This window comes from Melopsittacus undulatus, chromosome 4 (genome assembly GCF_012275295.1).
Source record: "Melopsittacus undulatus isolate bMelUnd1 chromosome 4, bMelUnd1.mat.Z, whole genome shotgun sequence".
In the NCBI taxonomy this organism is placed as follows: Eukaryota; Metazoa; Chordata; class Aves; order Psittaciformes; family Psittaculidae; genus Melopsittacus; species Melopsittacus undulatus.
In genome coordinates, this window is record NC_047530.1 from 52,835,659 (window position 1) to 52,863,510 (window position 27,852).

At 38.6% G+C, this 27,852-nt stretch overlaps 1 protein-coding gene across 2 annotated transcripts in view; it reads left to right on the forward strand.

The window, feature by feature from the left end:
• The window catches only part of GALNT18 (polypeptide N-acetylgalactosaminyltransferase 18), a 244,699-nt gene extending 220,703 nt beyond the window's left edge, over positions 1 to 23,996 (forward strand). Inside the window, exons 11-12 of one of the 2 annotated variants that reach the window (XM_005141322.3) lie at positions 4,695 to 4,859; positions 23,498 to 23,996. In XM_005141322.3, coding sequence (XP_005141379.1) covers positions 4,695 to 4,859; positions 23,498 to 23,644 — 312 coding nt within the window. In that variant the 3' untranslated portion in view covers positions 23,645 to 23,996. The remainder of the gene's footprint in view (positions 1 to 4,694; positions 4,860 to 23,497) is intronic. The other variant, XM_031055068.2, reaches the window with a different exon arrangement.
• The last annotated feature ends 3,856 nt before the right edge of the window (positions 23,997 to 27,852 follow it).

The following is a 27,852-nucleotide window of genomic DNA, read 5'->3' on the forward strand; positions in this document are numbered from 1 at the left end:
GAAGTGCCTACGGCTCAGGCCCCACATTGTCTCTAACACATTGTGAGCCACTAACCCTGACTACATTCTTACAGAGTTTCTAAGTAATACTGAATCCTTGCAGTGTCGCTTTTTGAGAAGGTAAGTACCTTCTTACTAGCTGATTTCCTGAACAAAGGTGCTCCCTTCCAATTCCCCAGGAGACACAGCTGTACTATTAGAGCTAAAGAAACAGATGGTGAAGTGCGGTGGGCTAGAACAGACTAATGAAATGTAAGGAGGCTTATTCTTTTACAGCATAATGGAGTTACTTGTTTTGGTTTATTTAAACCATGTGCTTTGGTGCCAACATCCAAGCAGGATTCTTTCTGTGGAAATTCAGTAGCTCCTCAGGGAGGATATATGTGATGGTGATGGGAAAATGTGTGGTTGTGTTTTGCTGAGGCTGCATCTTCAATGAAAGTGCAAAGAAGCTGTAAATCAACATAGAGCAACTGACCTGACTTCAGTGGGACTCAGCAGATTTTTGCCTACTGAGTCTCTAGTCCCTTGAATAAGGACTGCTATGACATTTGCTGTGGTGGCAGAAAGGTCCAAGTTCTGACAAAAATTTTCAGTTACCCTAATTACTTAATAGTCCACATTCAGTCATTCAGACTTCCAAGACAGTACATGGAATGATTGTCCAAAAATTTCTTTCCTAAATTACTGCAAAATTACTGTTAGTTGATGGTGATGCAATCTGGTAGGAGCAAATGTGCTGGTAAAATGTGTTTTGCCTGTATCTTCTGAAGTGTTTTGAACAAAAGTGCCTCAGTTGTCCATTTTGTGCTGAAGTGGTCTGTAGAGCAGCTAACATAGTTGTTGATGCTTGTTAAAAGCATCCTCTTGAAGAAGTACTGCTGTGGGCATTTATCTACTTAACAGCTTACTTCATTCACAATACAGAATGTTTTTCATAGGGCTACACATCAAAACACGAGCATGGTTTTAATGCATGTATTTTACTGGAAGGTCAATTTAAAATATGTTCAATAAAAAGTCATATATAGAATCACAGAATCAGCTAGTTTGGAAAAGACCTTTAAGATCATCAAGTTCAACAATTACCCCACAACTGTCAAGACCACCACTGAACCATGTCGCTGAGAGCCTCATCTATATGTGCTACTTAAGAAATATGTTAAGAGATGATAATCCAGTTCATATAGCTCAGGTGGTTAATCTCCTGCAGCCCAGCCAAGACAGGTAATTTGTATACCACCTTTTAACTGAAAAAGAAACACAAAAATAACTAAACTGCATGGCAGGAGGGGAAAGGGAAAGAAATAAACTAAAGTAGTATTTTAGAAAATTAAAATAATCAAATAGAAACAGGGAGATATAATATGAAACCAAGTAAAATATTTTTCTTAATATATGAAATTATTTAAAGGGAGGATGTACCATGATTTGGTGTTTAATAGCTTTAAGTTTCAGACTAGAAAAACGTTACTCAGTACTATTAATAGTTAATTCTGTTATACTAAATGGATGTTCTCCCTTCATTCTGACATAGTGACTAGTCTGCTCTCTCAGTGCAGGGACTGTTTCATTCTTGGGTTGGGGGAAAGGAGCCAGGGACTGTTCATAGGTTTTAAGAAAACTTTTCTGGACAAGTGCAACACTAACCTATGCCTTGCTGTTTGCTACTGCACTGCTCAAGTGCATGTGCTTTTGATGTGATCCCTCCATTAGAAAAACACAGTAAATTACCATGTTGTGCAATGTTTTCAATTCTGAAGTAATGTGTGGTGTTCTTGGATAAGATTTTAAAATATTTATAATAATATTTAGAATAATTAAGTTATATCCATATTACCAGATAAGCAAAGCAACATCTTGAAAGAGCCTCGTTAGGCAGACTGTTACCATTCCACCATCCGTTTCAGTTTGAGCTTATTTTTACATGCCAATTAGGAGCTCAAAGGTGCCTTTTCCAGTACTAGGTGAGAGTACAAGATTTCACACTTTTTTTCTAAACCGGTCCACATTGAAAAATGAAGTGACCTTAGCAGGTAGAGTGAACTGCCTAAAGGTAAGCAACAATCTGCTAATTAAATCTGTTAAGCATAATTGCATTTGTTTCCTTTCTGTACCGTTTTGCCAACAAACAGAATTGAGTAATTCCCCCAGCCAGAGCTGTCGTTCTCCTTCTGCCCAGAAAGATGCTCAGGCTGAACCACTGCTGCTTTGACATCAAAAAAGCTGGTGGAATTGGGTTTGCTTTATCCAGGAAGATGGAATGATTACCTGGAGCCTTCAGACCACTCTGTGAAAGGCTGTGAGAGTGAGCTAATAAAAACAACTCAGCCCTCAGGGTCTGCAGGTGCGCCACTTTTTTGCACAAGCAACCCCAAGCTATAGTCTGGCACTTCTCAGAGTTACAGCTGAGACTGCTTATTTGTTTTCTGTGACTGATATGTATCTTTAAAAACCACAAAAGGCAATAAAAAAACACCAAGCAAGCCCCCTAAGTTTCCTCCTACTGTTTTGGGTGGTGACAATGTGCTGAACAATTGGAATTGACAGATCACTTCCAATTAATCAGAAATGCAGATAACTGTCAATTTCCCTCTCATTTTCTAGTAGTAAGTTTAGGTAAGAGGAAAGTGTTCACCTATACAGTCAATGTGTCCTAACAATCCCCTTTGGAGATTACTTTGATTTATCTCAAAAAAGGTATCTGCATAGATCTTTAATGTGTCTAAAATGGGTGCTGTTGGTCTGTCTAGAAAGTGCATTCCAAATGTTTATTGCTCTTCTGAAGCATTGGTTTTGTTCGCAGAATGTTAATTATCTAACTTGTGGATGGAGTCTGGGGTGTGGTGGTCTTAAGTCTTTCTGCAGTTCGTACCGTTTACTTCAGTCCATAATAACCAGCCATTTTGGAAATGTGCTCTGCTGGGTGCTTTTATTTACCCTTCTCCTGTAGAGCATGACTGAATTATTCAACTTTTCTCTATTCAGACTTTCAGTGATAAGATAACCTAGACTCATCTCTGTTCAACCACCTCAGATTGCTGTTACTTCTGTAGGTTGAAAAGCATGAAACTTGATGAAGGGGGTCAAATATTTGATTAGTCTAAACCACTAACGTCAACTTCTGTGCAACTATGTCAGTTTATATCTGCTGTGGATCTTCCCTGGAAGTGTTATAGGAGAATGATCAGAGGACACAGTCTTACACAGAAACACCATGTTTTGTTTTGTTCTCTATTTAATCCCTGCATTGACTGATTTCAGCATTCAAAGGTGGGATTACTTTTTTTTTACACATTACTTTTTTTTTACACAAAGCTCCCAAATCTTTCCACAGTTCTGGTTTGTTGTTTCTCTGCTTTCTCTCCTACTGCAATCAATATTTTATCAGAGTTTTCACAAATAAGAATACACACATGTAAAATAAGCTACAATGTCAACAATGAACAGATACCAGGAGATAGTACCATCAACCTCCAGGAACAGGAAGGTTTTCCAAATACACACAGCATAATTTCCAGATCCCCTTTTGTTACAGACACATGGAATGGGTACCGTAAATGACAGGGACATAAATTTGGTGCTTTTGTCAGCTCTTGTCCATTGTGACTCTGATACCACTGGAGTTCTTAAAGCCTCACACCTAAAGTATGGTGTTTCCATTTCATCTTTTCATGGTCCTCCCAGGAAGCAGGTCTGATTGTAGCAAAGTAAGCAGTATTTGTGATTAGCAAACACAATCCTGGCATAGTCCTGTGTTACCTTTCTGGGTGTATATGTAACGTGTTATCTTCAAGAGGACATTACCGACTGTCTGGCAAGCTCACCTTCCTTCCCCTTCTTTTTATTTCTTCTAGAGGAACTTCCCACATATATATGTAGCCAAACAGAGTAGAAAGAATTTGTGAGCTATACTAGCCTCATGCCTTCAGCCCTAAATGTACTTACTGAGGCTTATGACAGCTGGAAATCCAGAGCAGCCGTATCTGGTCCCTTTTTCCAGTCTCTTGTATCTATGTGATTGACATATAAAAAATAAAATGAGAACAAATAACCCAAACCATGGCCATTTGGTTTTCTCTCCTGCCTCATATCTGTCTGTCACCAGATGCTAATAACTTTTTCTTGTTTATACTGGTTTCCGGTCAGCAGGTGCCTCAAATTCGGGGTTCAGCTTGATATTTATTTTTTTTAATGAAACCTTTATTTCTCTTTCTGTCTGTCATATAAAAGATTGAGAACCTTTCTGATGAACTTCTGTTCTCTTCTTGCCTCTCCAGTTAGGTATTGTCCTCAGATGAAATAGTCTCATCAGAGTTGATGGCAATACTCAAACTATTCCCACTTCCTGCTAGAAGTAGCAGGAAGAGTGTGTGTCTTACTTTTTGAAGATCCACAGTGCATGACCATAAGAAACAGAAGTCAAAAGGCATGTGATGAGACAGCAATGAGTTGTGTTTGCATATTTCCTATCACGTACCAGCATTTGCTTTTTGGTACCAATTAACAACTAATTGTTAATTTAGAACAACTTTTCAATTGTTGTGCTGCTTCCTGCATTAAAGGAAATAATTTAAAGCCATCATGGGGTCAGCCTGCTGCTATGCAGCATGTTTATCGTTGCCATTAGCTTTTTGGTAAAAGTGCTGCTTCTGTCTAGAGATCACAAATTTTGTTTGTGCTTCCTGTTGCAGAATGTTTATTACACAAGCAATCAGCAGCTCCATGTGGGTGTTCTGAGTCCCACTATCGACGATGATGACAACAGATGCCTGGTGGATGTGAACAGCAGGCCCAGGCTCATTGAATGCAATTATGCCAAAGCCAAGAGAATGAAGCTTTACTGGCAGTTTACTCAGGTAATGCTTACTCAGCAGACATTTCAGAAATTTCTAAAGCTCTCTTTCTGTATCTGAAGTGTGAGTAATCTGTTTGCTAACAGACTAGAATCAGATTTAGCCTTGCTTTCTGTGCACAGAGCCAGGAAGCTGTGTTTTCATTTGATCCCTACCTCAGGAGGTTATAAAATTTGTATTATATTTTCCGAGTTCACAGTGAATAATTTGTTTCTAAGGTAGAGCACTGTGGCAGAATTCCATCAATCAAAATAAAAAAACAAACAAAAAGTAAGTTATTTTAGAACCAAATACAAAATAACCTATTTAAAAACAAGGAACAGAAAGCTTATTGTTTGGTGGTTTACTTAGAAGCAGTTACTCAGAAAAGGGAGTGGTAGGTCACTGGTAATAACAGCCTCATATTGAGCTACTTTTGCATGTTCCTTACTTTAAAAAACTAATGTGTTATGTGTGTGAAAGAGAGATATAGAGTGGCACATGTAAATGCTGATAAGTGATTTCACAGTGGTGAGGATGCTGGACACTTGAGTCCAGGCCTGGTGTCAGCACTTCTTAATTGATTGAGAAGTACAAAGGAGAACTATAAAGAAGCTACGAAAGGTCTGGGGCTAGAAAACATGCTCTGTGATGCAGTGCTTATGGAGATCATGCTGTTTGGTCCAACTAAAAGACAAGCAAGGTGACTCAAAGCATACCAGTGTTTCCACAGAGGGATATAGGTTACCCTGAAGACAAACCAGGTTCCGGTGTTTAGAAGCTGAAGATACTCAGATTTAGTCTCTCAAAGGAAGGAAGGATTTTCCAGTTAAGACACTGGAAGTTAACTGTGTCAGATACTGACATGTCAGTTGCTTTGGGTAAATAAAACAAAATTACAATACTTTATACCCCAAGTACCTCATTTAGCTTCTGGAAAAATTTAATAGCTAGTGCAAGTTTGACTGCTCACAGTTGCTCCTCAGCAGGTTTGAGCCTGCACATTTAGTTGTGTACTCCAGCTCATGGGCTGAGGCTCACCATTAAGGTAACTTTATTCCTGCATTTAATTTTTCTGTAATGTCCATGTGGGTTTGCAAATACCTTTTCTGCCAACTCATTAGTTTCTTTTTATGTGACTTCAGCAGCCATGACATGTTTTAGGACATTGGTAATACAGTTCAGCATCTATCTTAGTGCAGAGTCATTTGGACACTAATCAGTAAGGCATACTATTAATATAATTTATATTTATGCTTGAAGTAATACAGATCTTTGTCTTTAAAGGGTAACTCTCAAGCAGAAGATCTTAAATCCCTAATCTGGAAAGACATTCCAGCTTTCCCCTTCAGTCCCCTCAAGGGCAGAGTTTTAATTACATCTTCTCTCAAATTTTAACAGTAATCTTGTCATAAGGGGGGGCTGCATTGTGGCTGTCTGTGCACTGATAGTACCATTTTAAAAGAGTATAGTTAACATTAAATAGTATTTCAGTAACATTTTAGTACTGTCCACCTATTTAGGGATTGTTCCCTGTAACCCAATCCTTTGGTGGCAATTAATGGTTTCTGCTCCAGGATACTGGTGTATTTTGTAATACTGATGATGTTAGGTTTGGTTTAGGAGGCAGAAGTAGAATGCATTGATAATTTTACTATTCAAAGCTTCAAAAATGGTATTTAATTAATTAGGTTTATTTATTTTCTGTCTGTATTTCCATTCCATGTTCCAAATATGATCTCCCAGTGAAGCTACAGTGCTGTTAAACTAGATTCAATGGACAGTACTTCTGTCTTCTACAAAGAAGCTTCCACCCAGGAGAAGTGAAAGCTAATTAGTTGTTTCCTTATGATAAATTAAGAGACAAATGAAATAATCAAAAGCTTTCTATTCAGAAAGAATTTTGTTAATGCCAATGCAATTAAAATGCTGTTATTGGTCAACGTACAGCATGGTACACAGCCCCTTGTACATTCTGTAAGCTAGGAGAAAGCTAATGAAAGTAACTGATGAACTCTATTTTAAATGCTCCCATTAGTTTGGTGACAAGTTTCTGTGAATAGCTGGAAGCTGTCTATCTAAGAGAGTCTTTTATATTACTTTTTTAAAGCTCTGGTATTTCTTTTCCATATTACACAGTGAGAAGAACTCTTGAAAATAAGCAGGACTGTAAGCATTGATGCTTATGTAGTTTTGAAGTTTGTGAAGTATAAATTAAAATGTAGATGCTGACCATGGCCTCTTATAGCACCTTCCTTTGGCTGCAAGTATGCCTTAACTTCTCTGGATTCTCTCTGTCAGATTATACAGATAATTAAAAATACAGCAGTGCAGGTGAAGAACTGCCTCAGAAAGGGAATGGGAAACAGACTTTACCAACCAGAGTACAGTAAACTAATTGAGCTAGATTTCCCTAACTGGCACAGAAATCAGTGTTTGCCCTGCATTCCACACATGTTGAAATGTACTGAGAGAAAGTAGGCAATAGGACTTATCATCAGCTAGTGGACAAGTTCTTGCTTCTGTAGATCTATTACAGAATTGTTTCTTAATTTGCATATTTGTACGATTAGAAGTGTGTGCATGTACACATACAAACACGTGTATGTGTGTCAAACTTTATTTCTTAAAAATAAATGTATTTCTTTAATTTTAGAATTTTAAATTACATGGCTACCTGTAACAGTGGTAAACAGCTGGGGTCAGGCACTCAGGTGTCCACTGCTACCTTTTGAATGGAATAGTGATTTGATGGACACTTATATGGAAGGAACAATTTTTCATTACTCATCATGCTGGCTGACTGGACAGAGGCCTTGAGAGATGCTGGTATCTTTTGGTACAGAACAAATTTGCATTGAGCATCCAAAGTTTGTATGATGTGTTTGTATAATCAGGAGTTAGCTGAGCAAATTTCCAGGCTTCATGGTTTTGTAAAGCTGCCAAATGCGATGAGACCAAATAAAATTTAGGCTTCAGTTACACACTTCCTTCCAAGGCTTCTTCAAGAGATTATAACTGTAATTATGGCAAATTAGCCCTGAAAAGATTCCCATCAGCTGAGTAGTGTTCAAGAATGTTATTGTTCAGGTTGTTTGTCAAGTCTTCTCTTAGGGAAATGCTTATTTTGAGTATATTTTTAATGCTGAAAAGTCTTCTAGGTGTTTGACAGTTCATCTAGATCAGTCTTGTCTCACCACTTTTTCATTTAATCAGAGCAAAATTAGACCTTATAGCAAAATTGTAAGTGATCATGAGAAATGACACAAGGCAGAGAGGACAGAGACAAGAACTGCATAGGAGTAAAAGTCAGAATTTTACTAAAATATTAATTTAAACATGATATCAAGGAAGCTGCTCTGGCATCATGAACTGTGAGGTAAGAGAAACCTAACCTCAGTTGCCACTGAGTCCCCCTTATTTAGTACTAAACAATTTATCCTGCTCGCACCGTATGAGTGCTTTATGGCAAGGAGGAGGTGCACATGCAGCATGCTGGCAGAAGCAGCCTGCTCCCCCATGCAACAGAGCTTTTGCAGGAAGCACCAGGTCAACAGCACATGTGCATGGCAGTCACTGCCCATGTGCTCAGTAAAGCTGCCATCCTCGGGCTGCCGCAGTGATTGTCTGCCATGGGCTGTCGGGTAACAAGGAAGGTGCTGAAGTGTAGGAGATGGAGGCCAGTGCTCCTGGACACAAAACTCCTTGGGACATTTTTCAGTAGACACTATGGCCAAACCCATGCTCTTCTGTGCTTTCTGGTACTATCGAGTTTGTTCTGTATACTAAGAAACAGAACATTCTAAATGCTTCAGTCAGTTTTTTTGGAGGAGGTGTATTGGTTTGGGTTTTTTTTAAGAAGTTTCTCGGTCTCCAGTCTGATTACTCAGGTTTCTTGCTAATAGAAAGGCAGGCATGACACAATGCCTGACCTATGAGTGAAATTCATGTCTACGTGCATGACCCAGGTGGCAGAGGTCAACCAGAGAATACTTTATGGAACATTAGGACTCCTTCAGCAGCATAAAAAAAGGCAAAAGGATGATGTTTTTCTATAATTACTCTTTACCTTGAAGTGTGTTGATGTTTATATGCAGATATAGGTGTGACTGTTTCTTATGTTTTTAACCAGACTAGCTGCAGTGTCACTGCTGTTGCGAGAAACATGACAGGTGAGGGCTCAGTGGAAAAAGAGGTATAAGAAAGGACATGAGGTAGAGTTAAAAACTGAAGAGATTAATCATTTCAAAGCTGTTCCATGTTGAATTCTTTTCAATACAGCAAGCTGTGTTAATTTATGTACTTACAATTTCAACGTGGATGCCATAGAAAGAGTATGCACCTGTAGGGACAGCCCTCATGGGAGGGAGTGGCCATGCAAAGCCAGGGCTCAAGCACTACTGTGTACCCTTATCCACTGACACTTGCATCTGCCTGTGATGCTAACATAGCTTTTATGTGTTACAGAGAACTGTGGTTCTAGTTAGTGCTAGAGGTGTCCACAGGAATCTTCCAGTGAGTAATTTATGCTTTCCTGAAAAAATTTGTTGCTGACAACTCTACTTCCCATATGTATAATTTTTCGAATATCATAGTAGGAATTGCTGTGGGAGGAGAAGGAAAGACAGACAAGAGCAAATGAGACGAGCAAATTAGTTACTCAGTTACAGTATTCCAGAGATAAATGTAATGATTCAGATCTCATTTAAATAGGTATTAAGTAATAGACAGGTTAAGTAGTCTATGTAGCTATGTAAAGAAAGAATAGATCTTAAAATCACTGAAAGCATTTACATCTGATTCCTCCTACATATTCTGGCCTTTGCCAGACAGTCATCCTGAATTACTCTTCCCTGCCTTTATTTTGCTAAATCAAAGGATATGCAGTACTACTGCTAGCCAGAACCATTACCCACAGCCACACCCCAAACAAGTAAGTGAATGCACTGTGCAGGCTGCATGGCAGGATTAAACCGGAGGCCTGTGAAACAAGCAAAGAGTCTCTGTACCCATTTCATATGCCCCCTTGCTGAGCATACCTTCCTCTGAAGTGAAGGCTAACACCATTAAACAGCAGTTTCCTTCTAATGTCCACTCCCAGTTCTCAATCCATACATTAGTCAAGGACATCGATGTACAAGAGGGATTAATTTTAGTAGAGTTGTGTATCTAAGGGAACAATGGTTACATGAGCTTCTTCAGATTCTTCCATTATGAGAGCCACGGGGTAGAAAAACTGCATCATTAATTTATCAGGAATTTGAATTTATGCTGTACTTTTAACCCCAAAGGACACAAATACACTCAGTGTGTATGTGCAATATAAGACACTCTGTACTGCCACACAGCTATGTAATTATGCAGTGCTTGTCTGCCTGGCAGCTCAGAACAGTAAGTGATCCTGATCCTGTTAAAAGAAACAAGAGATTTTGATCCTGCAGGAGAAACATAAAAACAGAACCTAATTATTTAGTTAATTGAGCCAACAGACTAGGTTAAGCCCCGTATTTTTACTGAGGTTATCTGATTTTTAAATAACCACCACTGACAAATGTAAAGTTTTAAACCTTGACCACAAAAAAGAGCACTTCCATGAGCCCCAGGGGCCCCCATGCACTGTTGGTGTATGCGTCCAGTGTATCAGCAGCAGTTTTTTTCTATACCTTGCAACTCTTTACCTGTCTTTGATCAAATATTGCCCTAACTTCCCAGTGTTTAATATTTTAGCTAACTGGATAATTGCACAAAGTGTTACAGCTGGAGGACAAGGAACCTGAACCATTGTTCTGCTTGGACACAAGAAAGTGATACTTAGTGTTTTAATTTTTGTTTTGCACTAAATTTGTCCTTAACTCATGTGCAACTTAACCAGTATTTCTGTCATATTGAACACGCTCTACAAGCAGGTGTATTAGAGTAAGGATTTTTTATACTCTGTGACCAATATCTTACTATAAGCCTACAATCTCTTTAGTCCCGTTAATGCACAATGGGATTGTTTAGAAGTACAAAAATCTGAAAGTGTTATCGTTCTCCATTTTGAATGCTTCACTTCACTTAAAGATGAAAATGTATATGCAAAATAAGTGCAGAAAAAAATAGTCAATACAAATACTATTATAATGTGTTTTAACAGCTGGTGTTAAATTTGCTTTCAGTTATTGCTGTAGGTTAGTAGTACCCAAAATTTGCTTGGAAGAGTTCAGTGTTCTATTTGGAGTAGTTTTCTAGTAGCAAGTTTTAATCTTTGCAAATTAGGTGTAGAACTTGTCAGCTAGAAAGTTTGTGTGTGAATACAGCAGTAAAATAAGCTTTTAATGGGTGCATTTCGAGTCTTTCCCAGCATATCACATTATGCAGTATTTATTCTCCTGAGGACTACATTTAAGCTCCAAAGACAGTTGTGCTGAATTAATTTAGAAGAAAGTTAACACCTACCCATGTTTTTTTCCTTCAAAACAGATACCTTATTTGCATATTTTAGCATATAATTTTAAACACCACATTTATTTGCAAAGAAATTATTTCTTCTAGTTCCACCTGATTTTTCCAAATTGCAGATGTCCAGACAGGCTCCATCCAAAAATCACACATGACAGCTGCTGCTGACAAGGTACTGCATGGCATTATAATGACATGTATGCAAAAGAATGGCCAAATCTAGAATGTTTTCTACAATTTGACCAATAACCAACACTTCCCAAATAAAGGGGCTGGGTTTTGGGAGATCTGAGCTCTGTTCTCAGTCTTTCATTTGCATTACTGGACCAGTCACTACTTAGGTTCTGCACTCCTCAGCTCCAAGACAGATGGAATTATTTTTCTCTTTAGCAAACATAATATTACTTCTAATTTCCTAGGTGAAAACAAAACTCTGTCCTGATCAAGTCAGTACAAGTTGCATCTTTAATTCCAGCAGAAACAAGAACATGTATGTAAGCAAGTTTTGGCTGCCAAATAACACCCTACAAACCAAAATGCAAATGCTTGAGAAAAAAGTTCACTTGGAAGGCAATTAAATCCAGATGCCATAATTTATATATATGATGAGAAAAAAGTTTGTTACTTAGTGAGATGATCAGGCCATCAAGTTTGGTATCCTGAACCTGACAGGGACAATATGCAATATAACAGACAAAAAATAGGTTATTTCCATTGTCTGTGTAAACTGTGCAAGGTTTGTGCAGCACCTGCAAGGAGATTGCTTTCCCAGTATCAATTTGCATGAGCTAAGATTTGTGTGGTTACTGGAGAAAAAGCCATTTTAAATAACTAGGTACTCTGACCAGAGTCCCAAACGCCCGGCCTAAATTCCCATGCTATAATATGCAGATCGATTGCAATACTAGTGTAAATTCATTTCTTAATTTCCTTCAGTTGGCACTTGTGGGAATTCTTAAAGAGCCAAGGCCACGTAGTGAGCGATCCCGATATCCTGAGCCTTATTACTGTAAAGTAAGAAGATTCTTGGCAGGCATAAGCAAGGTCAATTGTCTTGTTAGGCCTCTGAAATTTTCCACTGAAAACATGCAGAGAATGATCTCTGCCAAGGTTGTAGTTTCCCACTGTATTTTTAGAGTAAGGTATTTAATTGCAATTATAACAAGTTATAAACATTAGCTTTGTAAACAGTAGTAACCTCTAGACTAACCAATTAGAGCTCAGTATCCAAGGCTGTTACATAAGAAACCTAAGGGTGTAAGGGTATAAAAGGAGCACTGTATCTGAATAAACTTTGTCAATCGCTTGATCACATTGATCGTCTCCGTGTTGTCCGTGACTCCTGCATCAGCAAGTGGCGCTCGAACAGGGACCCTCACATCGGTAACCTTCGCAGAGGGTTTGAAGTCCAATCAGGAATGAGAGGGCAGGAGCCGGCCGAAATCGGCGCTGCCCCGGCGCTGCAGAAGTCAGCTAGCTGCAAAGTTGGAATCTTGCCCTGATCAGGTGAGCGGCCGGGGAGGAGATGGGGCACTCGCTGTCCAAAGATGAACAGGCAGTAATGGAGCTCCTCCAACATTTTCTCTCTAAGAGAGGACTAGAATACAATAGTGCCGCCTTACAAAGGCTGTTAAAATGGTCCCGAGACCGTGGTCTTCTGCTCACTGTGCAGGCAGCCTTTGAAGTTTCTGAATGGGAACGTATAGGACAGACGCTGTGGGACAAGATCAGTAATGGGAACGTAGTCAGAGGTAGAAGACTCAGAACGGAGCCTATGCTAAAAAGATTGTTGCTCTGGAGTAAGGAGTTAATTGTGGGAGTCGGCGAAGCTTTTAATCTCGAGACTTGGGAGAAAATTACTAAGGAAAAAACCTCTGATTTATGGATGTTTTCAGTCCTTCTTAAGGTGAAGGGAGCAACCTTTAAAGAGACAGACTTAAAGTTAATGTTGAAATGGCTGAAGATGCATTATGCAGAGATTGATGAGTCTACCGGATTTGAGATAACTTTGTGGAATGAGGCAGGAGTTAAACTGTGGAATGCGGCCACGAAAGGCAATGATGCTGTGAAAAGTTTGTTAGTCATTTGGAGAACTGTTTTAGAGATGTTAAAGTCAAAAAATGAGATCATGGAGACCAGCGCGCCCCCCCCCTCGAACCTCTGCTGGTTGGTGCCGCGGCAGCAAAGACTGAGGACGGGGATGAAGACGATCCTTTGGACCCAGGTCCTATTGACCCCAACAAGGAGCCTATGCATGTTCATCAGTTTGCTGTTGCTGCTCCTGAGATTCTGACACCTGATAATTCCGATGCTGACCTGGATGGTGCTTTTGACCTGGAGCCTATTCATCCGGAAAAGAAGCTTGATTTATATCCCCCAGATCCTCCTGATAAATTGGCAGCTGTAAAGGGAGAAGCAAAACAGGTGGGGGATGCAGATGAATTGCACGGTTTCCCATGGTGTGTGTACTTCCCACCCGAGATGGGAAGGTGTCTTCTATGCTCTTATCAGGGGTATCGGACAGACTGTAGCAGATCGTGGAGTTGGGACCCCATATACAACTCCTTTTGATACAGTCTCTCTGTGATAATGTCCTGGTTTGAGCAGTAGCAGTCATTTTTCTCCTTCTTGGTAGCTGGTGCAGTGCTGTGTTTTAACTTTCGAGCTGGGAACAGTTGCTGATAGCAAGGATGTTTTGAGTTACTGCTCAAATGTTTGGTTTGTCCAAGGCCTTTTCTGAGTCTCATGCTCTGCCAGGGAAGGAGGGAGGCTGGGAGGAAGGAGAAACAGGACACCTGAGCCAGGCTAGCCAAAGAGGTATTCCATACCATAGCACGTCATACCCAGGATGTAACTGAGAGAGACCCGGAAGGGCTGGTGGGGATGGAGGGGATGGAGGAGGTATCGGTCGGTGCTTGGTCGGGCAGGGTGGGGTGAGTTATGGGTCGCTGGCTGGTGAGGTGTTGTATTCTCTTCACTTGTTATTTGCTTTATCATTATTATTTGTAGTAGTAGTAGCAGTAGTGATTTATGTTATACCTTAGCTATTAAACTGTTCTTATCTCAACCCGTGGGGGCTACAGTCTTTGGATTCTCCTTCCTAACTCTCCGGGAGTTGGGGGAGCGAGGGGGGGAGTGGGTGAATGAGCTGTGCAGTTTGGTTTTAAAACACCGACAGGTACTCATGTACTAAAAGTTGGTAAATATAAGTATGTCCATGTTTCTATCAACCCTTGGAAACCTTTATAGATATTGCTGGCAACAATCGCTCAACAGGGTGAGCGATTTCTAAAAAACAGTTTGGTACCCATGTTCAGATGAAGCTGCCCTCCAATTCAGCTTCCAGTGCCCCGCCGGTGGAATGACTGGGATGGACACTGGAGCCGAGGAATGGGAAGAAGAAAAGTACTGGGGCACTTTGTAACCTGGGGGGTAAATCTAAGACTTGGAGGAGTAGTTCAGTTGAAACGAGAACTGCTAGCAGAAAAAGCTGTAAAGGGTATCTGGATCACTCAAAAACAAGAAGGGGGATTTGTGGGACTTCTTAAGGAGCCAAGGCCATGTAGTGAGCGATCCCGATATCCTGAGCCTTATTACTGTAAAGTAAGAAGATTTTTGGCAGGCATAAGCAAGGTCAATTGTCTTGTTAGGCCTCTGTAATTTTCCACTGAAAACGTGCAGAGAATGATCTCTGCCAAAGTTGTAGTTTCCCACTGTATTTTTAGAGTAAGGTATTTAATTGCAATTATAACAAGTTATAAACATTAGCTTTGTAAACAGTAGTAACCTCTAGACTAACCAATTAGAGCTCAGTATCCAAGGCTGTTACATAAGAAACCTAAGGGTGTAAGGGTATAAAAGGAGCACTGTATCTGAATAAACTTTGTCAATCGCTTGATCACATTGATCGTCTCCGCGTTGTCCGTGACTCCTGTGTCAACAGGCGCTCAATTTATTTCTTCATCTCTAGAGATTGGTTTAATCATAAGCATATAATGACAATGCAAAGATTTCTGGGTTAAAATTAGTTAGGAAGCCTTCATATTGAGCACTCAGATTAGGAGAACCTAGACTAATTGAATACACCACACACACAAGAAGTAAAACTGTCATTCAATTTTTTTGTTTTCCAAAGACATTTTAGTAAGATTTAAGCCTCACAAAGAAATAGGAATGCATATTTTTTCTCATCTAAACCCCATAAATCTTTGGGAATCTGTTAAGATGTCTGCAGGAAATGTCTCATCTTTCCTAGGGAAAATATAAAATTTTGGGGTTTCTAATTGTGCAGAAAGAATGTTCTCATTTGTCTGGCTGAAGATGAATAACCTATGCTAAGGTTGGTGAGTAATAATGTGAACTTTTCTTCTTTGCATTCATTTTCTAGATATGCTTTGTTAGAAATGTATTTTCATCCATAAGGAGAAAAAAGATAAAAGAATAAGGCAGTAAGGTGTTCCTAGGCATAGCCTCCAGTGTCATGCTGTGAACAGGTTTTCATTAGCAGGCTAATATTGCTTCTTGTGCACACTCAAAAGTGGCAAGACATGTTAACAAGACTTTCACACGGACAAGCAATGCTGAACGAGCCTTAGAAAGCAACATATTTGGGCCAGTTCTGTTTAATGTCTTTACCCAAGCTGCCCAGGGAAGTAGTTGAGTCACCATCCCTGGAGGTATTGAAAAGACCTGGTGTAGATGGCACTTAGGGACATGGTTTAGTGATGGACTTGGTAGTATTAGGTTAACATTTGGACTCTGATCTTAAGGGTCTTTTTCAACCTAAACAATTCTGTGATTCTGTATACAGAAGTGGTGCTTGCTTCAAAACAAATCCAAAAGGTGAAAACTAAGAATACACAATTTGCTGCATCACAGATCAGAAAATTAATTAACTAGATTAATTACCTTGTATAGAAGACTGTCTCAGGCAATGGTCAGTGCTTGCTGCTTCACAGAAATGAGCTCCACTCTGAGCCAGCAGTTAACTATAGCACCAGGAGGATTCCCTTCTTGACTGCCGATGCTTTCTCTTCACAGAGACCAACATTTGATTTGTCTGAATGATCATCTTGGCATGCCTATAGAAAGTTGTTTTATCAACGCTCTTAGAATTAACTCAGACCACTAAAAACATCTAGTCAGCCACTGAACATTGATGCCTGTGTCCATTAAACAGGTTTCCTATAGCCACATAAATCACAGTTATAACAAATTTCTAACTCTAACAATCCATTTTTTCCGTAGAAAGTTCATTTACCACCTTCACATTGGCACTCACAGCTATTCATACTTTTGACCACTGAAGTTAGATCCCACTAATTTTTGTTTACACCCAAAGCAAAGTACTAATTTTACTTCATTTTGTTATATTTTGTAGTTCCCCCATCTGAATATTTCATCACACTTTAAACCATCTTTGTTTCCTTTCTGTCTTCTACTTTAGACGTCTTGAATCAAGCCTAGATCAAAGCAGATAAATCAAGCCTGACTTGTTTGCAGGAGTCATTTATATATAATGTCAGAAACAAAGAGGAAAAGGTAACTTTTCTAAGCTTTTCACAAAATATATTTCTAAAACATGAAAATAAAGCCAATATATCCAGCACACTTACCTGTTTCCTAGTTATATCACAATATTCTTTCTCTACGGAGGCAGCTACTGTATGGCACAATCTATGAAAAGAAAGATTGTCTTAGGAAAACAAAATAGAACAAAGTTACCCTGCAGAAGACATTGGTGCAGAACATTAACTTTGGATTTTTTTTTATTGGCCAGGTAATTTACATAGTATAGAAACAGAGCTTAAGTTCTAATTCAGAACTTTAGAGCATTCACAAATAGTTAGAGCACCTAGTAGCCAGCTACAACTCAATATAGTAGGTTCTGCATTTAGTTTCCTGTTTGGTTGTTTGTGGGGTTTTTTCCCCAAGTAAGACAGTAAGTAGTAAATGACAAAAGCAGGATGCAGGAGGTGCACTTAACAGCATCCCCTTCAATAGTGAGAAAGAAAAGTCAGAAAATGTCAACCTGTAAATCACCTCTCACCAAGTACTTCCGGAGCTTACTCTTTTATGAGTGTCAGTTCTTAAAAAGGCATTCAGTTTATTTCTAAATGAACTGCCCTGTTAACTTGTTACTCAGGGCAACAGCTGTAGTCAGAAAAACCTTGTGCATCATTATCAACTGCTTAGCATAAAGCTAGTTTTTCCATTCTACAAAGGACTTACTAGGTAATCCTAGTTATCAGAAGAGCAACATGATAATGTTCAATAACTAATTTAAAAAGTCATATTGCATACCTAGAATATTTGTTCATGCAGATGTTCTACTATGTCAGAATGATTTCCTGGCCACAGTAATGATTCATATTTACTTTCTGAAAAATCCCTAACGATCCTTCTAGTCTGGCTACTGCTCTAAAACCTGCTTCATTTTTCGTAGTTCTATCACCATCTTCTGTAGTAAACTGCAGTTCCAGGTATCATATGCTAAAGAGTTTCTTTGTATTTCAGTGAAGGCTTAAATTTATTTCTTTGCAAGGTCTTATTTTTTTAATCTTTTTAATTTTATTTTTTTAATTTTGCTATTAACAATGGGACTTTGTTATCTTTTATAAATCTGTAACAAAATTATATGTGAAAAATATTTCTGAATCTATACATTCCATTTCTGATTTTTATGCTGTTTCTCTGTAATTTGTTTTCTCCTCCAATTACATTCTCTTTATGAAACTGCATTTCCTTTTGCCAGGAAATTGTTTTATTTAAATACTGTAATTAACAACATTGTGTATTTCCTGAAGATGTAACTATTACACCTTTAGTGGGCTCTGCTCAGAACCTAGACTGTTCTACATTCACATAGCCAATCTAGGTTAAAAAACCAAAAGGATTGCAGAGTCCACTGGTTACTAAAACCTACTTTGGACATACAGATAAGGCTGCATCATTTGATTTGTCACAGCTGCAGTATTAAAAATTTATTGCAGCAATATAAAAATTTTTAGCATTTATGATTATGTAAAATTTGAACACTCAGAAGTCTTGATAGTGGAATGAAACAAAGTGTGATGTAGACATGAAATTATTGTAATGGTTGAATGATATGTATAATTCCATTGTTAGAGGATATATTTACCAGTAGATGTAAGGCCAGTGCTCGGATGGCTACCAGACAACCTGGCTACCAGAACCTGAGTGCAGGAGGAAAAGTGAGGAGGAGGGGAAAAATACATCTTTTTTACTTAAGCAATGATCTGACTGATCCCTATTATAACTCCACCTAAGTTCATGTTGTATGCAGCGATTAGTTTTGGTTAGTATTGGAAAAATAAGTTCACATTTAAGAAGCATCTGTAAATGATTCTAATTTGCCTAGCCAATAGCAAATAGTGAGCTAAATAGCTGTCAGACAACATTTTTGAATATGTAACACTGTTACTATATTGTATATAATACATACTGTATAATAATATTTCGTACACATAACAGCAGTTAAACGTACCTTATTTTCACAGTAGCCAGATCAAATATATGAGGTGCTAAGTGTCCTTGAAGAAGGGCAACAGCTAACAATATACTTCACTGAGAAATGCTTCAACTTAAATAGTTAAAATTAATTTTTGAACAAAGAGTAAGTTATAGAGCCTGTGTTACTTACAGAGCCAACGAGTTGGAAGAAGACTGAAGAAGGAACTAATCAATTACCTATATATACCATTATATATACCTGTTTCCTTCATACCACTATAAATCAGAAATTCTAGTCTCAGTAACATCATCCAATATTTCCAAGCATTGGGCAATACTGAAAATACACTAATTTTACTCCCTGAGCTAAATAGTTCACTTTTTCCTATAAACACTTTCTCACTGCAGCAGCATCCATACAGAGTGACCACAGAAAAGACAAAATGACTTGTAAAAATTGAGTAATTTTTTTTTTAGGACTAAATTTGGTGTACTAATACTGAAAATCTGGGGAAATGCATGAGAAGATCATGCAATCTATTTGGAGTGGAGACCATCTATGTTATGTATATATCAGCATAATTCTTTGATTCAAATGTTTTGAAGCACTAGTGAAGATCGGAGTTTCTATCTCAAAGGTAGAGTTAACATGTAAATATTTGATGTGCGTGATTGAGGTAAAAAGAGAAAAATTACATTCTAGTGAATGCAACCATCTTTACAGCATACCTGATACAAGATTGGATACACTTATTAAACTTGTACGACCTTTTCCTGATATAGTCATGGTTATGCAACTGAGAGCACTTCTGTTTTTTTCCTCTCTCTTTTAGATAGAATAACTTGAGATTTAATGGAATGAGAAAAAAAGCAGGTTTAAAATCTGTAAAAAATAAAGTAACTAGTTAAAAAAAAAGATATCAGTCTGCTTTTCAGTAATGCTGACAGCCTCCAGCATTCATTTAAATTTAATATCCCCCATTTTTACAGGTGATAAAACCCTGTCTTAAGCTTCATGCCCCAGAGCTGGTTCAGTCTAAAGCAACAACCTCACTTCCCCATTTTAACTTTCTCCATAGCTTTTTCTGGGAAATTTGGAAACCCAGTACAACAGCTTGCACCTTACAGAACCTATCACACCTACCTAAACATCAGGAATGCCATGGATCACATCTAGCAGATGATGCCATATATCCACACTTGAATCCTTCTCTAAGATACCTAAACTGTGTGAAGTAGCATTTCTGTTCTTTTCCTGCTGAGTGCTTTTTGTTCATATATCAAAACACAACCTTGGCAATCTGACTTCAGAGTAACAACAAGCAGAAAATTACTTGGTTCTTAGTGAAGAGAATTCTTACTGAAGAAGGAGAGTAAATATAAATTTCTGTTAAATCTAGGCAGGAAAAAAAAAAAATACCCCGTGACCAGGAAAATGTCATCTGATTGCAAGGCAGCATCCAGCACAAGAGATAAGTAACCATAAGGTGAGCTTTTTGGCAGAAAACCCATGAGCTTTTCAGGACTTTTTAGCTAGGTATACAGTTACAGAAACTTCATGCATCTTTTGTCATGAAGTCAGAGCATGCTTTGTTCTGAAGGGCGTTTGTCTGAGGAGCCATGGTATGTTATCCCAGTTCTGCAGCAGCAGTGGTATGGAGGGGCAGAGTTCCAGCTTACATGGTGTGTGCACACTGCACATATTTCTTTATTAAAAAAAAATGTATATAACCTCCCTGGTATTTGCAAGGAAGCTGTAACAATGCTCTTTCCCATTTGCAGCCCTTTGGCTGTGAGGCCTTCTAGACACTAGAGAAACTTTATGACAGCTTTCAACTAAGCCTGGTTCTGCAAGGACCAGTATTCTAGAGAGCATCTATCCCACATTACTGCCCTGCAGAATAAATACTGGAAGAGGAAGGTTTGGGAACTGTGCATCCACCAACCCCAATAATCCAAACCAAAAACCATAAAACAGTTCAGCAAAGACTAATTACTTTGCACAGCTTACTAGCACTCCAGCTCTAACGTGGAATACGTAAGTATACACTTACAACATGCTATTCTTTCTAAAACCATGTCAGTCTTTACATGCAACAGACTCGCAAGTTGGACTGCCTACCAAGCATATTGGACCATCTTTGTACTGCAGCTGTTTGCAGGCACAGCAAATTGTGTTCTTAGATGCCATATTATTGGCTAGATTCTACTTTAGTGAAAGGCTTGAAAGTAAACCTCTTACAGAAAGTACAATAATTCCAAAGCAAGTCAAAAGTATTGCTTTCTACCGTGTGTTATGTCACATTCCCGTAGCTATTGGTCATAACAGGATGTGTGACTTGAGATAGAGTTACCATTAAAAGTATGCTTATGAAGCACTCCATCAGTTTTATATGCATCTAAGGCTACCAGCAGGCACTGAGAACATTTGTGCTTCTCACAAGAATTGCTTCAATTTGTGTTGCAAAACCCATCGAGTTTTCGGTCAGACTTGTTAGTGATGTTATGTTAGGCCTATTTTTGAAAATAGATGACCTGGATATTTATTTATCCTCTTGAGACTTCTACTGCCATTGAGCTGCCTCTCATCAGCATTGATCTTAATCCTGATTCAGTTCAGATGGGCAGAATTCCTCTTTAACTTGTTTCAGCCTATAGAACTGTATTTTGTGTATCATGATTAAAGACGAAATCCTAGGCTATCAATTTTTTTGCTTTCGAATGGGAAAGTAGAGGTCTTACCTAGGATGGGGAAGGGAAGCAGATGGGCAACTTATCTTTCACTTAGCATGAAGTGTAGTATTACAGTAAATCATTTTGCTGAGCAAGTGGTAAACATGACTGTACAGTTTTATACAGATTTTACTAAATGGTTATAAAAACCAGAATTAACTAAAAGAACACCTTTGTTTATATTTGGCTCTAGGATTCCAAATGCTAATGATGAACAGACTGGAGAAACCATGAGAAAGCTCATTGAATTCATTTGGAAAGACAAAAAAAATCTCACCACAGTGAGATTTAATAGGCCAAAGTAACATAGGGGGTAGGGTGTGTGTTTAGGGTAAGGAACAAATACCATATCATAAAGATTTTGCTAATTTCCCATTCTCATTTCTTCATGTTTTTTGCATGCCAAGTAGTTTTATTGCTTATAGATGGATTAGAGTTTATGTTCCCACCAGACACTCACCTTTAACTACTATTATTAATAGGAATGTGAATAATAGTTACACAGCAGTTGGAAAATACAGTTCATTCAGCATTTTGCTATAGAGGTATATTAAAATGCCTGCTGTGTGCCTCTCTGTCAAGTGAAGTAATCAGTGAAAGATTGTATCTAGATTGCACACAGGACTACCAAGCAGGATTGATGCAAGCCCCGTGTTTTAAATTTCGAGATTACACTAGAAATGGTCTTTTACCCAAAGCCATATTTAGAGCTTTCAAACCTAAATCTGGATGTCGTTAGCAAGGTCCAAAATAAAGTTTTTAGAGCTCATAGAGAAAGTTTTTAGAACTCACTTCTCACATAAAGTACTTACTGAGTATTACGGATAGGATAGGAGAAGGGGGTACCCCCCTAGTCACCAGTCTGAACATAATAGAACCTGTTCTGAATGGCACAAGGTACCCTTTTCTCAGGAACAGCCTTCTCTGAAAAAGCAGACTCAGCATTTAAATGAGATTTATGCCAATATCCTTGTGATTATAACAGAAATCAATCCCTGTTATGGCTTTCTGATGCAAGGTATAACACAGGCTTGAACAAAACTGATGAGGCAGGTTTTTGTATGTGGTTGGGTGGTTGTTTTCTTTTTATAGCAACTTTTTTTCCCCACTGTACAAATCAGTAGTCTAAATGCAGCTGCTCCTTTGATGCTTTAGCTGTACTAATCTGTACTGACTTAGTTGGAGATTAAACCAGTAATTCTCTACTACATGGGTCCAAGATACTGTAGAGAAAGTCAGACTTTCAGGCCCGTGTGTGAATTGCACTGCTCTCTATATCTTTGAGGAAACTTCCCAGCTGCTGTTGTGTACAAGTTACCTATTATCTTTATTAAAAAGAAAATAAGTGAAAGACCCAACTGAAAACAGATTTTTTTTTAAAGGTAACTTAAGTCATGTACATGATGATTCAATTGTAATTTAGGTCTATATTCAGCTGACTGATAGCCCCACTGATTTAAGATCTGCTGCAACTCAACAGTGGCAGTAAGTACTAAGCTGAGAATTGAAGAGTCAATGCTGTTGATTAGCAACATAAAAGACAGCTCATTTCAGAATTCAAAGAATAAACAATATTTTGCATTTTACCCTACAGACAGGACCCCTCCAGTCAAGGCACTGGTCCTCTCCTGCCTGTTTTTTGATTTTTCAGAGGTGCACTAAGCTAGATAAATGCAGCCAACAGGAAAGCTTTTATCTTGTGGTTAAAAAGCACAGCTAGAAATGCAGCTCAATTCTTGAAACCCCATTTGCTGAAATACTAACCAGGCAAATGAGCCTACTCTAAAATGCAGCAGAGATTGAACCAGTCTGTGACAAAGGGAACCTTCACTCCAAATCCATTCTAGTGCTTATCTTGTCTCTAACAGAAACGTTTTTCACAGTCGCAGTGGATGGACTCTGATCTATATACAATATATCATACTGCTGTCGTACAGTAGCAGTGCAACAAGTTCACAATGTTTAATCCAAACAATTGTTTATTTTTTTCTTTTTTTTCCTTACCATCTTTAAAGGGAGGTCCAATCCAGAACCGAAAATCCAAGCGTTGCCTGGAATTGCAGGAAAACAATGAAAATGAATTTGGATTTCAACTCGTCCTTCAGAAATGCACTGGACAACGCTGGTCTATAACAAATGTCCTGAAAAGCTTGTCATCATAGCAGACTAAATTTTTTACCCATTTCTTTTGCTACTGTGTAGCAAATACTGCATTGTTACCTGCTGTACTGTATTCCTCCTGCCTCTCTACACCAACCCACTCCCCACCCCAGTTTCTTTTCTCCTCTCTTTTGTCCATTTGATTTTATTTTGTGAGTGTGTGGAAATCGGGTTTGTGGGCTGAAAATAAGACGTTTTTTATTTCACAATGATGTTTTCATGGCATTTATAGAGACATTGAATGACAGGTGATGGGTAGGCTATCATAAAATATTTTACAACTGTAAATAGGAAACAAATGGAAAATATTTATAACTCAAACTTTTATTGAATAAAAAAGTCCAAACACTGTTACTGTTCAGCTGTCTCCATGGAAATCCATTTGGAAGTTATGTGGTGGTTTCACCCAATCCTGATCTCTTGCATCAAGTTGTTGCCTATTATCAGTGCTCTCCAGACTTGTGATAAAATGTCTTACCTGCACACTAGAAGCTGCAGTGAGGGAGGATTTTCTCCTTTCTCCCTCCAGGGAGACCTGTCTAGGTCACTTGAGCTACTGGTGTGCAAATATAGGTGAAGATGTGGTGTGATGTGGTGTGGTGGATGCAAGTGTATAGGTGTAGAATGTGTACACACACGCAAATTTCCTCACCAGTATTACTAAATAAAGTCACAGAGAAAACCCCAAGGCTCAAGTGAAACAAGGAAGGGAATTAATTAATAAAATAACATGGTACAAGAGAAAAGCAGCACCTGTTGGAAGAAAGATAAAATAAAACCCCTGACATTTCTCAATGGGTTTGACTCCATTTCAGTGACTGCACTCTTCTTCCAGTTGCTCATAGTTCTTACATCTGCTTTTTTTAAATGCACTGTGCCCTGGATACCACAGACTTGGATAAAAATGGCTCCATCCAAGAGCAACAGCAAAAAAGTGTGAATACACTCTGTCTTTCTCCCTGCCTTTAAGGAGGTGGGAATTCAGTGTCATCTCTCTTCACAGATAAGACTGGGATGAGGAAAAGAAGAAAAAGTCTGATGAGATAAAACAGAACACTTTATTTCCAGCTGGTTTTATTTGTATGTAAATTCCCTCTCTTTTATTACCCTATTTGTTCTTTTTATTTTGTTGTTTGTTACCTTAAGTAACAGTCGTAATCTCTTTTGGAGCTGGTTATGAGCCAAACTCTCTTTTACAGACTGGCTTCACATTCAGGACCAGCTATCAGTATTGTTTCTTATGATTGTTTAATAAGTCATGTGGCATATTAGTTATATGTGTTCAGCCTTCTGCTGTATATAACTACCATACATCTGCCTCTTAGAGAAGAAAACGCTGAGCCAACAACAGAAAAACAGTATTAGCCGATAAAGAAAGGCTTAACACCTGCACTTGGACCAATTTCAGAAGCCCCTCAGGCCTGTTTGAGTGAAAACTTCCATTAAAATGAGAACCCTGAAAGACCATCAATAACAAAGTGTCAGAGTACCACAGCTAGACAAGATAAAGAAGCTTTAATTTCAACCTGTAGAGACAGAACAGAATGTGGCTGTGGAATTGGACCAAGCCTTTTGCACACTGGAGCATGTGCAGTGTCCAATGGGAGAAGGCTCAGTGCATGGCATGCATTTTGAACATTCCCAAGTTCTGCCACTCACCAACTGGACTTATTTTTTCACAAGCATTCCAGATGAATGAAGAAAAAACAGCACATTCAGACAGAGAAAGCACAGAACTCAGAGTAACAAGCTAAACTAAGCTTCCTTTCAGCAAAGATATCAAGACTTAAGTGCATGGAAATGCAGCCATAAGAGAAAAACAAGTAGTACCGATCAAACCAGCATCTTCTTGATACTTACACATCTACTGCACTCTGGGCAGTCACTTTCTCAGTTTGGTTTGGATTTTTTTCATGAGAACTGAGGGAGTTCTTATAAAGAAGAAAGACTTCACATTGGTGAAAGGAAGGAGTTGAGCTCTGAACTGTTTTGTTTCATACCAAAATGAGTATGTCTAGCATTTGCCCAAAGCAAATAGCAATGATTCCCAATTACATTGCAGCAGTGTGCTGATATTCACTGCTGAAGTGAAATAAAAAACCCCAAAACAACTCCAGTGACCCATGTGGTCTGAGCAAGTGATGATGGGCGCTATCCAGACTCCCTGCTAACACACCCTTTCTAACTCTGCTGCTCCCCTTAGTTCCTGTGGCACCTGCACTGAGAGGCAGTTTTCCTCAGCTTCTCTAAAACAGAACATTACTGGGAATCCCTCAGTGGTATCTTGTGAGTTTATATTTGATTGCACTGCAATTCTAGTAACTACAGTGGAAATGAACACTGGGGAGAAAGAACCCATAAATCTAGACTTGAAAGATTACTTTATACTACAGCAATTCAGCTATATGTAAAATACATACTTTATAATATGCTTTTACCTTTGTTTTGTAACATGGAATAAACATGTGGTAACTTACATAAAAAGGGAAATGGGTTTAAATCTGCGGCTAAACATACTAAAATGGTAGAATAGAAATTATGACCCATAAAAGCAGCACCCATTATTGTTCACCTAAGAGACCTAAGTTCTCAGAAAAGATTTTGTTTGAAATTCCTCTTCTCTTGGAAGAGGGAGAAAACCAGAGCAGAACCAAAGGACACAGCCAACTTTTTCTAGACGTGCTCGCACTAAGCCATGACCTGCGTCATCACCGCTTTCTTTTACAGATACACAGGAGTTACATAAGTACAGAAGCAGTTCCTTGCACTTCAAAAGACAATCTATGTAATTGAAGTGAAAAATAAACCTCATCTTCACTTTCTGGAAAATTACAGAATATTCAATCATCAGTCACTTCAAATGAGCAAACTCTGCCTTTGCAATAGCTTTTTTTTTAAAAAAAAAAGAAGTTTTAAAGAGGGAAAGCTAGAGGACAAAAAAGAACACTGTTCTAGAAGTCAGACACCTCCTCACCTGAGCCCAGTTAGAGATGAAGATGATCCAGAAAGATCCAGTCAGCTCCCTTTTCCTGCTCCTATAGAACGGCTCAAAGTGTACTTTGATGGGTTTTTCTTGACAAGTAACAAAAGTGTACTTACTAGCTGACAAGGATATCCTGACATTTAAATCAAAAAGAAAATTTCAAGCAAGACTAAGCCTTCCTCCTACTGTACTTCAAATATTTATGGACAACATATACACTTTCCTCAGCTATCATTCAGCCCAATTGTTCATACCAGGGTATCAGCTACAGTGGTTTCTCAAGGCTGTAAGAATTTCGCTGTGTGTCTCCTCACGACACCTGCATGTTGGGCAAGCAACACCAGCAACAAGGAAAGGAGCTGTACTGACAACATGAGCACAATATGCAGAAAAGATCACTTTCAGATTTCTGGGGGGAAGATACAAGGGTTTGGCTTGTATCAGAAATCCCTACATAATACTTCAGGAGATGGGCTATTCAGTCTTCATAAGAGATACAGGTTCTAGGAGTTTACTCGTTTGTTTACATATTGATTTTTATAAAGCTAAAGGTATTCAGGAGCATGGAGTACCAAGCCCATACCATAATGAACACATTACCAGCTAGAACTTAAGAGAATTTAAGAATGCCCTCACCTGCCTGGTCCTTCCGAATTTGTTAGCATCCACTGGGAGTGACTGTGCAGAATAGGGCTTAGCATTGTTCTCTTTTACTATGGAAGAGGCAGTTATTTTTGGTTTAATCTTTTTGAAAAAACAAAATTTATTCCACCAACATCAGGCCTTAGTTGTACTTCTGTACTTCTGTGCTTTTGCTAATAAGAAGTTAATCAGTCAACACCCATCACTGAGCCATTTTATACGTATTAATCAGGAGGCAGTTGCAAAAGTGATAAGTAAGTAGCTATCACATGTCATTCTATATTAGGTAGCACTGAATACCCAGCTGAAGTATTCCCTACAGAGAAAGGGAAACGCTGAGATTTCAAGGTCATACATCAATAGAATGCTCCAGAATACTGTTTACACCCTAAATTATTTTATTTCTGTATATATGTATCTACACCACTAAATCCATATATGTATATAAATTTTCATACAAAACATAAGCATGCATGTACACACATACTTCTGGGGAAAAAAAAATCATGTTAAAGCGTACTTCATCTGTTAAAGACAGAATCACAGAATGGTTTGTGTTGGAAAGGACCTTAAAGGTCATCGAGT